The sequence below is a fragment of the Humulus lupulus genome, chromosome 1 (genome assembly GCF_963169125.1).
Source record: "Humulus lupulus chromosome 1, drHumLupu1.1, whole genome shotgun sequence".
Taxonomy (NCBI): Eukaryota; Viridiplantae; Streptophyta; class Magnoliopsida; order Rosales; family Cannabaceae; genus Humulus; species Humulus lupulus.
Genome location: NC_084793.1, coordinates 100,401,555 through 100,418,235, shown reverse-complemented (window position 1 = coordinate 100,418,235; position 16,681 = coordinate 100,401,555). Strand labels below are relative to the sequence as shown.

Here is a 16,681-nt window from a genome sequence, read left to right as displayed (position 1 = left end):
AACGAGTGAATCAAATGACTCAAATAATATAAACATAAATTCATAATTACTTCAGAATAGGGGTGTTCATCAAACCGCCCACACCGTGGTTGCAGTTTGCATTTTTTCTAAATCGCGCAGTGTGGTGCGGTTTGTGGTTTTAAATTTTATAAATGCGATTCAAACTGCACTGTACCAAATCGTTATATATATTAACTTTTTTATACATATTTTTCAATTTTACTACATTTAAAATTAATGCATATATATAGTATATTATACAAAATATCTAGAAAAATATTATTTTTTATAAGATACTAACACATATTCTACTTTAACAAAAATATATTCCTCCTTAATAAAAATATTTACTTCTATATCACATTTTGTAACACCTTTATTTTCTCATAAAAATAATACAGAGAGCCAGTGTTGAAACATAAAAACATAAATGATGTTTGTTATTGAAAATAAAATAATTTAGAGAGGATCCCAATTTTGAAAAGTGCAAACATAACAAATGTTTTGAAAATAATAACAAAATCCAGCAACATTATTTGAAAAATAAAATACTAATTGAAACAACTAAATAAAATCATTAAATCCTCCAGCAACTATATGACCCTCACAAATACACATGTAGCTATACAGGTCCAACTTGCCACCGTCTATCTATCTCTTTTCTTGTTCTGATCTGCACAGATATATTATAAGGAGTGAGCTTCTAAGCCCAATAAGGAAAGTACAAACATAATAAAACATACAAAACATATTCATAAATACCACAATTAATTCATTTATTAAAAAATACAATAATTAATTCATTTATTAACAAATACCACATTTCTCTACTTACTTAAGAAAATACCATACAAGCTAAAAGTCTACGTAATACCTCACTATAATAATACTTCCACGTAAAAAAATTGCTACTATTCATAACCATGCATCTCTAAAGTCATAGAATTTAAATTATCATAATCATACCCACTATAAACAAATCAGTCAAGTGCCAGGTAAAGTGTCTATAAAAATTGGGCATCTGAGCCCTTTGGACGTCACTTAGGTCCAACTACAGTTATGGACATCACTTAGGTCCAACTTTCGTTATGGACATCACTTAGGTCCAATTATGAGATTCACTTAAGCCAACTTACAATACCCTCTTGTACCTGAAACGTTAGTGTCACAAAATTTGCTTAAAGTCATAATCAAAATCTATCTAATTTTCCGTACCTCAAAATCCAAGCAACTTGTGTGAGAGATTGCATAACTAGAACCCTAAATTAATCATTAATTCAACTTATATCTCAATAATCAAAATAATTTAAACCTCACTCAAAACTCAATAAGAAGATATAAAACTTACCTTAACAACTGAAATCACTAAGCAAAAGATGAAATAATGTCTCTTGTCTTTGTGTTACACTTGAAATACTTTCCATCAGTTTCAACCACCCTCTCTATATTTCTTTTATTCTACCATCTTCAATACTGCTTAGTTATTGACTTAATAAACTATCACCTTCCTTAAAACTTAAAATTCTAACCATTCGTAATTGCTTAGTTATTTCTTGCATGTGGTTGCATTCGTAATTCATTTGGATAACTCACATTAGGAGTTGCAGTGGGTTGTGCTTGGACTAGCCATGTATTGCTTTCGGTTGCATGTGGTTGCATTCGTAATTCATTTGGATAACTCACATTAGGAGTTGTAGTGGGTTGCACTTGGACTAGCCATATGTTCCTTTCAGTTACATGTGGTTGCATTTTAGGTTGCTATATGTTGCATTTGGTTGCATTAGTTGTTGTGTTGCTTTAAGTTGCATTGGGTTTTGCATTTTAAGTTGAATTGGGCTTGCATTGGGGTCGGCCTTGCATGTAGTCTTTATGATGCCATGGGGTTGCAGTAGACTTTTATTTGAGGCTGGAGATGAGTGTTTTTAAGTTGATATATTTTGCATTTGGTTTCATATATTTGTTTTATAATTTTCTAATAATGAGGTTAATGTAGTTGAAGTGGTTTGTTGTGTTACATTTGAAATTGCAGTCCATGGTTACATAGAGCTATAGTAGGTTGCATGGGCTTGAAGCTGAGATTGCAGTGAATTCCTTTGAAAATGCCTTAGGATTCTTAGGGTATTGTTTTGGGTTCTTTACCATATTAATAAAAAAGAATATGCACTTCATTTGTCGTTTATTAGGTTAATTTGGTTGCAGGAAATGGATAACATTGCAATTGTAATTAAACACAGTGGGCAATGGGATGAAAACATAATAAACTACATCAACTTTAAAGTTTGTGGTTTACTCATTCCAAATAGTTGCACCTACAACAACTTGGTTGGAATAATATGTGAACAGTTGAAGTTGCAACCAGAATCAACAGTCTTAAAAATTGAGTATCAAGTTAGAGAAGGATACACTACTTTCAAATTTGTTGATGATTCACAATTGATGTTCTACATGGACTTGAAGAAAAAGGAAACAGATTTAACAAAATATCCATTGTGCCTCACAACTGAGATCAATTCAATTAGGCAATCATTCTTCTCAAATAGGAGTACAACAACACATAATCAACTGTATGATGAAGTTGCACAAGCACAAGGAGAGGCATCAAATTCAGATGATGAACCAGTTCTTGATTGTGGTGCCAAAGAAGTTGTAGGCTTTATTGATTATGAAAAATTGGTCTCCAACCATATTATAGAAATGCTAGACAAAAGAAATGATGGAGAAGAAGTGATTGACATTGATGAAGATTTGTAATCAACAACAAGCACCACCAAGAGATTTCTTTGTCTCAAATCTACAAAGACAAAGAGACTTTGAAGACAGTATTGAGCCACTATGCAATCAGCAATCATTTCCAATATTGTGTGCAAAAGTCTTGATAAAAGGAGTATGTTGTTGCTTGCCTTGACAAAAATTGCAAGTGGATGTTACGTGTTTCAAGGAATGGAAACACGAATCAATTCATAATTAGAAAGTTCAGCCACATTCACACATGTGCATTGGAAATAAGATTAAAAATCCAACGTCAGGCAACCTCAACAATCATTGCAGATATGATCAAGCACAAGTTCACAGACATCAAAACAAAGTACACAGTTACAGATATTGCTAGGGACTTGAAACATGATCATGAAGTGCAAGTCAAATACAACAAAGCTTGGAGGTCTAGAGAAAAAGCTATTGAAAAAGTGAGAGGAAAAGCAGTTGAATCTTATGCAGAATTGCCTAGTTATTTGTATATGTTGCATCACACGAATATAGGATCATATATTGAACTAAAAGCAGATGAAGATGGCAAGTTTATATATGCTTTTGTAGCATTGAATGCTTCAATTAAAGGCTAGAACTATTGCGTACCTGTTGTAATAGTTGATGGGACTTTTTTAAAATCAGCATATGGAGGGACATTATTGGTTGCAGCCACTCAAGATGCAGAAGGTAGAATCTTCCCCCTAGCATTTTGTGTAGTTGATTAAGAGAATGATGATTCTTGGGAGTGGTTCTTTGAGAATTTCAAGAAAGCTTATGGTGTAAGAGAATGCATGAGCATTGTATCTGATCGACATGAAAGCATCATAAAAGCAACCAACACAATGTACCCAGAAGTACCACATGGGGCTTGCACCTTCCATCTACTAAAAAACATGAAAAGAAAGTTCAAGAAGAACTCAAAGAAGTTCAAGGATACATTTTTCGCAGCTGCAAATGCATACACTGTCAAAAAGTTTGAGTACCACATGGGAGAACTTGATAGGATTGACAACAGGCTACAACCTTACCTACAAAATATTGGCTACGATAGATGGGCAAGAGTTCACTCACCACACAATAGATACTCAAACATGACATCGAACATTGCAGAATCCTTGAATTCTGCAATTGTAGCAGTAAGAGAGCTACCAATTTGTACAATACTAAAGTGTTTACGAGGTTTGGTTCAACAATGGAGTTGGACTAACAGGAAGATAGAAAATGCAACCTCCACCAAGTTGACTGAGAAGCATGAAGTGATCTTGAATGACAACTACATCTACTCATTGAAGTTGACGGTATTATTTTAAATTTCAAATACATTTTTTTTATTTATATAGTTCTTATTTGACTACACATACAACCATAACAATGTTACATTGGGAAAAAATAGGTGCACCCAACAAATCATATTTTGTACGAAGTTCGTGATGATGTCAAGAAATCAATAATTGATCTCATCTTAAGAACTTGCACATGCAACAAGTTTAGATACATAACTCAATTGGTTACTTAAAGATTTTAATATGGTTGCATAATGAAATTCATTTAATGAAATACATAATTGATTCAACAGGTTTCAGATGGATCAACTTCCTTGTGCCCATGTAATTGCTATTCTTAAAGAAATGAATCAAGACCCATATCAATACTATTCTCCATATTATAGCAAGGAAGCCATGGTTGCAACCTATCGAGAAATTGTATACCCAATTGGCAATGAAGACACTTGGGAAATACCTGAACATATCAAAGCTGTGAAAGTACACCCTCCAGAAGGAAGAATAAGGGTAGGCAGACCAAAGAAAAGAAGATGCAAAGTTGCATGGGAGAAAAATAAAAAACCTAAAAAGCAAAACAAATGTGGAAGTTGTGGTCAATATGGACATAATAGAAAGACTTGCAGAAACTGTCCAATAAGGAATTAGATACTAACTGCATCCTAGAATAAAAAATCAAAGACTGATACATATTCATTCATTATTGCTTTATTTTTTTTTAAAAAAACAAAGAAATTGTTTTGGTACAAAACTAAGATGATACAAATCAATATGCATTGTTGATTTCGTAGATCTAGACAATTGTTTTGGATCACTTTCTTTATGTTTTACTGAGTTGCTTAAGATATTTGATCAATTTGCAAATAAGAAATTTAAAGTTGCTTTATTACTTTGCATTTGAGGTTGTTGATGGTTGCATTGGGTTGCATTTTGTTATATTGGATATGTGTTTGATGTTGAAGGGAGTTGCAATGACTTTGTAATTGAGGTTGCAATAGGTTGCAATGGGTTTGCATTTAAGATAGCAAAATTGGCTGCATTAGATTCAAACAGGCTTGCATTTGAGGTTGCATTCAAGATGCAAAATTAGAGCAATGTATGAAACCTCATCAATGTATGTTTCAACCAGTTTTGAAACATGTGTAACTTTTGTTGCAACAAGTACAATATTGCATGGAGTTACATTTGAATATGCATTGGGTTGCATTGAGGTATGTTACACTTGCATTTGTCTCAATGAGCTTGTATATAAGGTTGCAGATGGTTGCATTGGGCTTGTATGTAAGATTCCATTTGTAATTGCATGTGGGTTACTTTAGGTTGCATTAAGAATTGCATTTAGTTACATTCGGTTGCATAGAGGTAACTCAGGCTTTCTATGTGTTGCTTTAGGTTGCATGTGGTTGCATTCGTAATTCATATGGATAACTCATATTAGGAGTTGCAGTGGGTTGCACTTGGACTAGCCATGTGTTGCTCTCAGTTGCATGTGGTTGCATTCGTAATTCATAAGGATAACTCACATTAGGAGTTGCAGTGGGTTGCACTTGGACTAGCGATGCATTGCTTTAGGTTGCATGTGGTTGCATTCGTAATTCATATGGATAACTCATATTAGGAGTTGCAGTGAGTTGCAGTGGGTTGCACTTGGACTAGCCATGCATTGCTTTAGGTTGCATTCGTAATTCATATGGATAACTCATATTAGGAGTTGCAGTGGGTTGCACTTGGACTAGCCATGCATTGCTTTAGGTTGCATGTGGTTGCATTCGTAATTCATATGGATAACTCATATTAGGAGTTGTAGTGGGTTGCACTTGGACTAGCCATGTGTTGCTCTCGATTGCATGTGGTTTCATTCGTAATTCATAAGGATAACTCACATTAGGAATTGTAGTGGTTGCACTTGGACTAGCCATGCATTGCTTTAGGTTGCATGTGATTGCATTCGTAATTCATATGGATAACTCACAATAGGAGTTGCAGTGGGTTGCACTTGGACTAGCCATGTGTTGCTTTCAGTTGCATATGGTTGCATTCGTAATTCATATGGATAACTCACATTAGGAGTTGTAGTGGGTTGCACTTGGACTAGCCTTATGTTGGTTTAGGTTGCATGTGGTTGCATTCGTAATTCATATGGATAACTCACATTAAGAGTTGCAGTGGGTTGCAATGGGTTGCAGTGAGAGATTAAAGTGATTCAAAAGTACAGATACACAGAAAAGAACAACATTTGAATCTCTAACTTGCTTAAGATATTTGATCAATTGGCAAATAAGAAATTTAAAGTTACTTTAGATACTATAAACATGATCCTTCTAAAAAAACCTAAAAAAACTAATAAATGTCTACATCATAAACAAAACTAAAAAACATATTTGTCTTTATCCTTTCTTGTTTCCTTTTTCTTCTTTGCTCGAGCCTTGCGAGGTGCAACATATCGACCTGAATACTTAGACTCACTTTCATATCCATAAATTTCCTTTGCCTTTGCATATGAATAAAACAAAAATGCAAGTCCAGATCTATGAGTATCAACATCAAAAGTAGATGTTGGAATATCCTTATCTTGAACAAAGTACTCCGAAAATGAGAACATGTGAATGCCACTATCACTGCATAAAGACACATAGGATAGACAAAATAAATTAGAATATGAAAACAAAATAGGAAAAAAAGAGCCATGAAAAAAATGAAAAAAAACATAGAAAACATAAAACTCACCAAGACAACCCACATGGAAAATCATCATCCAACACTAAATCAAAAGCAGAACTCGTTGACTTCCCAGCATAAGCCTCAGATGAGAAGTCTATGTCTATTTGGTCATAGAATCCAGTGATATACAAATAACGAGGAAGCAATATACGAAATGGCTCTAATGCTATTAAAGCAATGTGATCCTTGTTATCACACGTCGATGTATTATATACATACATTGACCTATCTTTAAGTGATAATCTACACAACAACCAATGTTTTTCCTTCATAAGCAATATAGGAAATAAGACATGATCAACCATAGACCAAGAAATGTTGCAAGGCAAGGCATAGCTTATGATAACTTCTGCAACATATTGATTGCAATTCAACGCCACAAAATCACGTTTCCAACTTAGAAATGTCTCATAGATAGAATTGATTCTAGTATGGAAATGAGAATCAGTTGTGATGAACTTGATAGTACAATTGTCACAGTACTTTGCCTTCTTCCTCAAATAATAAAAAAACACATCAACATGCTGCACAATAAAATCAAGACAAATCAATATTATAGCAATTAGAACAACAAAACTAAGCTAATGTAAAAATAATAACCTTAAAAAAAGTCAAGCACAACCATAAGCAACCAACATCAACCAAATGCAACCCCAAAATAAAGACATAAGCAAACTTAAAAGCATAAGCAACCAAAATTAACAGCACTACACATTAACAATTACTGTTTTAAAGAGATTTTTGCCACTATATTGAAGGGTATGGAACCATGTCTTTTGGCAAATCACATCTACACCGAGTTGTAGACCAGGGATAATGAGGTTGTCTTTCTTTGAATACATTTTCACCCTAAAAAATCACAATACAAAAAAAAAAAAACACAATTATAAACATGTAAAATTTAAAACAAAATAAATAACTGGAAGACTCTTACTTGTTCTTGGCTATCATTCCATAATCAAGTCATTTGTTGAAATCTTGGGATAGCTCATAGTCTGGCAATTCTCCAATTTTGTCATCCAATGGGCAAAACCCTTTGATAATCTTAATTTCTCCACCAGATTTTGCCTCACTACTTTGACCAGAAGTAGAATCAAAATTCTGCACAAATGGAGATTGCAAGTAGAAAGGCAGCTTGATTGTTCTTCTTGGCAAAATAGGAGTAACATATCCCAAGTTACTCCCACCACTACCAACATATGGAACAATAGCAGTGCAATGAGGAGTAGATTCCTATGAATAAAAAATAAATATAAAAAAATAAGAACACAGTAACAAAAACAAAATAAAATAAAATATTTGAAGGAAAAAACAAAATCTATAGTTTGAATAAAAAAAATACTACCTTTGGGGTCTTGATTTCTTTTACAGCATTAATAGCATTTTGCATAGCCTCCTCCAATGTCGTGTCAGAAAAACTATCAAAAGAAGACTGAGATGAAATAGTTCCAGCAACCTGTGCATCCTCGTTGACATCCTCTGCAACCTTTGGAAGATCAGGTGCAACTTCGGGAAGATTAGGTGCCACCTCAGTTTCTAATTCTGCAACATTTGAAAAATGAGATGCAACGTCTTTATCAATCTCTCCAACAACTGTAGGGACATTTTCAACCTCGGTTGCAAAATCTACAACCCCCAAAATCTTAGGCGCAACCTGATGTGAACTGTCAACATCATCAGAAAAATCAACAACCTACAAAGAAAAAAAACATCTTAGAAATGAGATCATAAACATAACACATGAAAATAAACAAGTAATATATATTTTTTATTTAAAAAAATAAAAAATAACACTAACATTATCATCTTCATTGTGCCCACTACTAAAATCTTTGACTCCACTAGGGCACGCAATATAAGTATGACCTTCTTCTTTTTCTCGATCTTTACTATTTTTGTCTTCTCCAACAGGATCATCATCTGCATCTTCATCATCATCATGATCAAAACCATCATTTTCTTCATCAAACTCATCCTCATCCTCATCCTCCTCCTCATCATCATCATCCTTTTCATCCTCTTCATCATCATCCTTTTCATCCTCTTCATCATCATCATCTTCATCATCAGACTTTTCCTCAATGACACAATCAGTGGCAACATCTTCCTCCTTATCACCAACATTAGATTCATCATGCATTGCCTTACTTATTCTTTCAATATCATCATCATATCCTTCACCCTAAACAATAACCAGATAAACAATAAAAATATAAGACAACATACAATAATATAATGTCAAAAAAGATTACAAAAAAATATAGACAAGTACCTGTTTTTCCAAAATATGGGAAATAATAAGTTCATCCAGCTTTATAATGGATGAGTCAAAATGAGAACTTAATCCATTAACAATTGTCTTTATAGAAGCAACCTCAGAAACAAGAACCTTTTGACTTGTTTCTAATCTTGACAACTGGCCTTGCATTTCATGTAGAGAGAACTGAGGCATAGAAGAAAAGGAAGCACCTGCGAATGATGGGAGAGGAGGGTTCACAAAATCATCACCACTAACATTAGCAATTGGACAAACATTTGCTGTAACTCTAGCAGAATGAGGTGCAACTCCAGAACTAGATGCTGCAACTCTAGCACCAGCATTACCAGCAAGGTTGCCATCAACTACCAACTGCTTGCCTTTTGGAAATAATTCTTCCAAGTGAACTTTTTTCCTTTCCTTGGCAGTTGGAGTGATATTTCGAAGTTGGAGCTATAAAAAAACAAAAAGTTGTCAATATATATATAATATAAAACAAAAAATAAATGTATGAAAAAAATGAATAAATTATACCTCAACACAACTCATTGATAAAGTATAAGATACTTTATCAAACTTAATATTTTCGTTATTTGTCCAATTGATGATGCGTGGGATAGATCCATCATTGAGATGGCAAAAGTTGCCATTCAAGTATGGGCAACACTCGTAAAACCATACTTGAAAGGCATATGGAAATCCATATAGCCTATAATAATAATCTTTATTTTTTTTTCCAACATTGTTCTTCAATGACTCAATAGTAAACTTAAACACTTCCTTTCCCCAAGGAAACTGACCAAATTCCCCACTATCTAAAATATCAAAGTCAGTTTGGGGAATGACAACATCCAAAGAAGAGGAGCTAAGAAAAAAGATCTGCAGCAAGTAGATGTTGGCCAGCTTCACTGCATCCGCATCATTCTTCCACCCTTTATTAAATAAAATGTCACGCACATTTTCCTTAGTTACCTTTTTCATACCTTTATAATAGGTGTTAAGGAAACTATTGCTTGGCCTAGCATATGCTTGCTTGTCATGTGATCCAACACAACGAATGCCCGTGACCAGTGCAAACTACTCTATCCCAAACCGAAGTTTCATACGAGCTACACCAACCCAAATCTCATGAGGGTTGGGTTGTTTCAACTCCCTAAGCAATAAATTATGAATTAGCTGATACTGCATGACAAAGGATGGCAATGACAGAAAATGCCCAAAGCAAGAATCATCGAAATCAGAAATTTGTTTTGGAGATAACAATTGATGAAGAGCAGTAATCTGGTTGTGCTTGATTATGGCATGACATTTTGCTCGATGATGATTTTCAGGAGGAACAATGTATTGCATACCCTGAAAAATAAGCACAGGAAAATAATGAAAATAAAATAAAACTATAGAATAATGAGCTGCAATAAATCACATTAACCTAATGCAACCATAATCAACACGATAAATTTACATGATGGCACAAATGAAAGCATATAGTCATATTTAAACAATAAAAATATCACAAAGCAACCTGATGCAACTACATGCAACCTTAAACACAACATGCTGCCACAATCAAATATATGCAACATCATGGTACCACTAAGTAAAGCATGTAATCATATTTAACAAAAACAAAATGACAAGCAAGCTGATGTAACTACATGCAACCTTAAAGTGAACCTGATGCAACTAGATGCAACCTCAAACACAACATGATGCAACCTTAAACACATAATAATTACATGTAGCCACAATCAATTAGATTCAATAAACTAGATGTAATCTCATGATGCCATAATCTACTAGATGCAACCACATGCAGCCTTAACCAAATGCAACCAATATCAACCTGTTGCATTCTAATGCAACTTTAAACACAACATGATGCAACCAGCCACAACCTAATGCAACCAACAACAACCAGCAGCAACCAGCAGAAACAACCTAATGCAACCAGCCACAACCTATTGCAACTTTAAACACACAACAATAATAGAAAAAAATCATAAAACAACCAAAATCAACATGTTGCAACCTAATGCAACTTTAAACAAAACCAGATGCAACCAGCCACAACCTAATGCAACCAGCCACAACCTGTTGCAACTTTAAACACACAACAATAAAACAAAAAGAAACATAAAGCACTAATATCAATTTGTTGCAAAATAAATAACACAATATTTAAACAAAACTCAATAAAAATATAATATAAAATGGATGAATAATGAAATTGAAAATATACCTGTGGCGATGAAATTATATGATCAACATTTGCCAATTTTGGCATTTTTTGTTTAATAGCCTTTTTACCTTTAGCCTCACCACTCAATGGCCTCTTTTTTTTTTTTATATATATATTTTGAGGGTTGTTTTTTGAAGAAGAAGGAGAACCAGAGGAACAGGAAAATCTAGTATGGACCATGATTTATAAGCCAAGTATGTACTCCTGCAAAAAAAATCATGAGAACAGAAAACATCTTTGAGCTATATGCAACTAAAAAAATGCAACTGCAACCTTAATCAACCTCATAAGAATAAACTTTAAATTTATAAATGTCACTACAACAAATTTGATATACAATGACTCCCTACAATGTCTTACACCATTTATGTAAGACATTAAAACGTATCAGGGGTTTTAAATGTCTAATGGTGTAACACATTGAAAGTTTTTATTAATGGCTACAATTGGAAGACATTAAAAATGGTGGAAGACGTTGGAAATAGGCTGGAGAAGTGGCCAAGGGTACATCCAACGTCTCCCAGTGGGAGACGTTGGATGTACCCATAGCATATATACTCAAATTTGCTTATTCTTCCTCACTTATGCGCGAAAACCAGAGAGCAGAAGGAGAGCAGCTGCGTTTTTAGGGTCTTACGAGGTAAGTTTTTTTTTTTTTTTTTTTTTTAATTTTCTTTATTTTTAGTTAATTATTTTGAAAAAAAATCATAGGTTTAACATTAGGATGAGTAATATACATGATTTTGTGTTAGTTTTACATTTTTATGCATTTTTTTTATATACATTGTAGGATTTATTAGTTTTTTCATGGAAGTTTTTTTTTATAGATTTATGATTGTTTTAGTTTTTTTTTTAATTTAACCTATCACATTGTATAGATTTCATTAGAGTATATATGTTCATGATTTTTTTTTTAATTTTATCATTTTTTATTTCGAAATTTAGATATATTTTTGTATATATATTTAAGCTTTTTTTTTAAATTGTAACTATTTTGTTATATATATAGTTATGTTAAAATAAATTTATTAAATAATTTTTAAAATATAAATATATGAACAATTTTATGTTTTTGTTGATTATTAAGTTTTTAGGTTATGAATTTTTTTATTGATTTTTTGTTTAGGTTATAGTTAGTGGCGCATTGGAGTTTTTTTTATTTGTTTATCAATCATTTACTATTATTAGATATTTAGTGATATTTGTTTAGTAATGTTTAACATATTAATTAATTTAATTTCGTAGGTTGTGATTTTGGTGGTGAGATTTAGAGAGTATTTTGCATCAAAATTTCTATATCAATCACACATTTGAGGTAATTAAGTTCTAAAATTACAATAATAAGTTATATATTGCTAGATATTTAGTGATATTTTATTTATTATTTATTAATTTAATTATATTGGTTTGTGGATTTAATAGCGAATTCGATTACTACGTGAAGTAATTTTGCTAGCTTTTGAATTATTAATTGCAAGAGGTAAATATATATTCTCTTACTTTTACTTTTAATATTATTAAACAAATGTTAGAGGAGTTTGAATATCTTAAATATTCATCCATAGTGAAGTAGGTTCTGAGATTAAAATTGTGTGTTGCGGTGATAACAGAAGGTTGAGAACTTGTGTGTTTTAGTGAAGTAGGTTCTGAGAAATTTGGTTGTGTGCTGTGGAGCTATAAGGAAGAAACTTATTGTATGTTGTTTGAGTTGTTTGTTTTTCTATAAACATGCAGATGGTTAGGTCACTTTTATAGGGGAAATGCTGCCCGATTTTATCTAGGATAATAAACAATTAGTTTTATATAGACATCCTATAAGGAAGAAACTTATTGTATGTTGTTTGAATTGTTTGTTTTGCTATTCACATGTAGACGGTTAGGTCACTATTATAGGGGAAACGCTGCCTGATTTCATTTAGGATAATAAACTATTAGTTTTATATAGACATCCAACTTTATCAAGTGCTTATTTAGTGACATTTCTTTTCTTTTTGATAGAAATTGGAGAATATATGGATGGATAAACAGGGGATGTCAGCGAATAGATTATCTGCGGAATATAGGAACGGGGTCGATTTGTTCTTAAGGTTTTGTTCGGAAAATATGAAAGACCCAAATTTTACTTATTGTCCATGTCTTAAGTGTGGAAATGTTAAAAATATGGATCTTAAAAAGATTAAAGAACACTTATATTTCAATGGGATCGACAAGAGTTACACAATTTGGTATTACCATGGGGAGATAGCTCCTATTGCTCCAACTCTGCCAAGTAGACAAAAAGGAGTGAGGAGAAATATAGTAGAGGAGAACTGGGATCCATTAGATGAAATGATTGACGACGCACATTTTGGATAAGGAGTAGACCCAAATATGTTTGAGACACTCCTTAATGATGCTGAGAAACCAATTTACCCTAGTTGTACAAGATTTACAAAATTATCTGCGCTTCTTAGGTTGCACAATCTAAAAGCTAAACATGGCTGGAGTGATAAAAGCATTACTGATTTATTTAGTTTTTTGAAGGAGTTATTGCTCGAAGATAATGAAATTCCAATTTCATTTTATGAGGCAAAGAAGATGTTATGCTCATTAGGCATGCAGTACGAAAAAATTCATGCATGTCCTAATGATTGCATATTATATCGAAATAGCTTTGCAGACGCAAAATTGTGTCCTACTTGTGGTGAGTCACGATGGCAAAAGAAAAGAAATGGTGATGATGACAAGGAAGGAGTACCTGCCAAAGTTTTGTGGTACCTTCCGCCAATTCCTCATTTCATCCGATTTTTTAGAAATGCCGAACATGCTAAAAGTTTGTCGTGGCATGCTAATGAAAGAATAAAGGATGGTAAATTAAGACATCTAGCTGACACCCTAGCTTGGAAAAGAGTTGATTTGAAGTGGCTTTCTTTTGGAAATGAATCTCGTAATATTCGTCTAGGTCTTTCGACTGACGGGTTTAATCCACACGCATCTCTTAGCAGTAAGTATAGTTGTTGGCTTGTTATGCTTGTTATTTACAATCTGCCCCCATGGTTGTGTATGAAGAGAAAGTTTACGCTTTTGACCTTGTTGATATCAGGACCTAAACAACCTGGTAATGACATTGACGTCTATCTAGCTCCTCTTATAGCTGACTTGAAAATTTTGTGGGATGAAGGGGTTAAGGTTTATGATGTGTATAGGCAGGAAGAATTTAATCTTAGAGCGGTCTTATTATGGACAATTAATGAATTTCGTTCTTATGGAAATTTATCTGGGTTTAGTGTGAAAGGATATAAGGCTTGCCCTGTTTGTGAAGAAAAAACATGTTCTGAATACTTGAAACACTCTCGGAAAATATGTTATATGGGACATAGGAAGTTCTTGCCTAATACGCATAAACTTTGGACATGGAAGAAGGCATTCAATGGTAAACAAGAATTTGAGGAGGCTCCTGAGCCATTGAATGGGATCCAAGTACTTGAGAAGATGTTTAAAATTGTGTTCATGTTAGGGAAGCCTAAAGTTCGTACACCTACAAAGATGAAACGTAGTTGTAAGGCTAAGGTTGTGGAGGAGCCAAAAGGGTGTTATAAAAAGAAATCTGTTTTCTTCGAACTTGAGTATTGGCCTTTCTTATTTATACGTCATAATTTAGATGTTATGCACATAGAGAAAAATGTATGTGATAGTTTGATTGGCACTTTGTTGAATATTCCTGGGAAAACTAAGGATGGAATTAAGGCTAGACAAGAATTGGTTGCAATGGGTATAAGAGATAAATTAACTCCAAAACCAGATAAGAGACGAACATATTTACCTCCTGCTGCTTACACTATTACTAAAGAGGAAAGAATGGAAATTTGCAGATGTTTATTTAATATAAAAGTTCCAGACGGATAATCTTCAAATATAAGGTCATTGGTCGACATGAAAAATTGTATTCTAACTGGTATGAAATCTCACGATTGTCATATTCTAATGCAGCATTTACTACCAGTGGCCATTCGATATGTGTTGCCTAGGAAGGTTTGAGATGTAATCACAAGGTTATGCTTGTTTTGCAAGTCATTGTGTTGTAAGGTGATTGATCCACATAAGTTACCTAAGCTAAGAGATGAAATTGTTGAGGTACTGTGTGAGTTGGAGAAATATTTCCCGTCGGCATTTTTTGATATAATGATCCATCTGACAGTTCACTTGGTTAGAGAACTAAGATATTGTGGTCCAATTTATTTAAGATGGATGTATCCATTTGAGCGATATATGAAGATTCTTAAGGGGTATGTTAGGAATAGAAGTCGGCCAGAAGGATGCATCGTCGAATGCTATATTGCAGAAAAGGCAGTTGAATTTTGTTCTGAATACCTGACTGGTGTACAAAGAATTGGGTTAAATGATGTTGAAAATGTTGAGATTCATAGTCGTTGTGGTAGTGTTGTATGCACAGTAAGTCGAGATATACTAGATGAAGCGCATCGTCTTGTGTTCCAGAATATAAATGAAATTCAACCTTATATCGAGTGAGTTATATTCATATAATACTTTTAGTTTAAGTTGTGTAATTTGTTATGTTCAGTTGTTTAACAACATATATGTATAATTTAAGGGAACATTTTAATTGGATAAAGACCAAATTTCCATCAAAGTCAAGGAACTCAAAACGGTTACAAGACGAACATTATCGAACTTTTAGTAGTTGGATAGAACAAAAGGTAAATTGTGTTGATTATGGAAAGTTGTCATTAATTGGTAATTACAAGATGACATGGTTGGTTGTTTTTAGTGATTTGTTTTTGGAATGTTGATTTAATAGGTTGTGGCAGAATTACAAAACACATCAAATAAGGTTTCAGACATCGCTAAGTGGATTTCTCGAGGACCTTTTGTTAATGTCATCAAGTTTTCATCATACATGATTAACGGTACTCTATTTAACACTAGGGAGCGCGATAACAACAGAAACACACAAAACAGTGGTGTTAGCCTTGTTGCTAAAACTGTGCAAGTCTCTAGTGCAAAAGATAAAAATCCAATTGAACGTGATATGACTTTTTATAGAGTAGTTAATGAAATTTGGGAGTTAGATTATATTACAACTCGAGTACCTATTTTCTTTTGTGATTGGGTAAAAAGTGACAGCGGCATAATATATTAAGATTATGGTTTCACATTAGTTAATCTAAAACAAATTGGGCACAAATCTGACCGATTTATATTAGCTTCACAAGCCAAACAAGTATTTTATGTGAATGATCCTTCAGAAAACCAATGGTCAATTGTTCTTCCAACACAAACAAGAGAATGGAACATTAAAGATGGTGATTTACATGATATACCTCTCGAAGAAGAACTTGTCACATTCACCACACTAGAAGATAATGATGAAGTTGATGATGATTGTATTTGTTTCCGTGAAAACGGTGAAGGATTATGGGTTGATGATAATGGGTC

General features: G+C 33.3%; 2 protein-coding genes across 2 annotated transcripts; one reads left to right on the top strand and one right to left on the bottom strand.

The window, feature by feature from the left end:
• Nucleotides 1-3,641: 3,641 nt before the first annotated feature.
• Nucleotides 3,642-5,118, top strand: LOC133818811 (uncharacterized). Its single transcript, XM_062251879.1, has 4 exons — nucleotides 3,642-4,046; nucleotides 4,089-4,141; nucleotides 4,325-4,623; nucleotides 4,991-5,118. The coding sequence occupies exons 1-4, from the start codon at nucleotides 3,642-3,644 to the stop codon at nucleotides 5,116-5,118; spliced, it is 885 nt and encodes a 294-aa protein (XP_062107863.1).
• Nucleotides 5,119-7,712: 2,594 nt separating this feature from the next.
• On the bottom strand, nucleotides 7,713-11,290 carry LOC133818802 (uncharacterized). Its single transcript, XM_062251867.1, has 10 exons — nucleotides 11,246-11,290; nucleotides 11,053-11,106; nucleotides 10,850-10,944; nucleotides 10,662-10,722; nucleotides 10,126-10,359; nucleotides 9,541-9,978; nucleotides 9,022-9,459; nucleotides 8,548-8,931; nucleotides 8,095-8,442; nucleotides 7,713-7,982 (listed from the first exon to the last, which is right to left on the bottom strand). Exons 1-10 carry the CDS (start codon nucleotides 11,288-11,290, stop codon nucleotides 7,713-7,715), a joined length of 2,367 nt encoding a protein of 788 aa, XP_062107851.1.
• Nucleotides 11,291-16,681: the final 5,391 nt, after the last annotated feature.

Bases quoted from the DNA above. Each gene is read 5' to 3' on its own strand.
- LOC133818811 (XM_062251879.1), top strand. From the start codon at position 3,642: ATGAAAAGAAAGTTCAAGAAGAACTCAAAGAAGTTCAAGGATACATTT. The intron at 4,047-4,088 runs GTATTATTTTAA...TTATTTATATAG, and splicing joins TCTACTCATTGAAGTTGACG to TTCTTATTTGACTACACATA. The intron at 4,142-4,324 runs GTGCACCCAACA...TTGATTCAACAG, and splicing joins GTTACATTGGGAAAAAATAG to GTTTCAGATGGATCAACTTC.
- LOC133818802 (XM_062251867.1), bottom strand. From the start codon at position 11,290: ATGCCAAAATTGGCAAATGTTGATCATATAATTTCATCGCCACAG. The intron at 10,360-10,661 runs GTAGTTACATCA...CTTATTTTTCAG, and splicing joins GGTTCACTTTAAGGTTGCAT to GGTATGCAATACATTGTTCC. The intron at 9,979-10,125 runs GTTGGTGTAGCT...GGTATGAAAAAG, and splicing joins CCAACCCTCATGAGATTTGG to GTAACTAAGGAAAATGTGCG.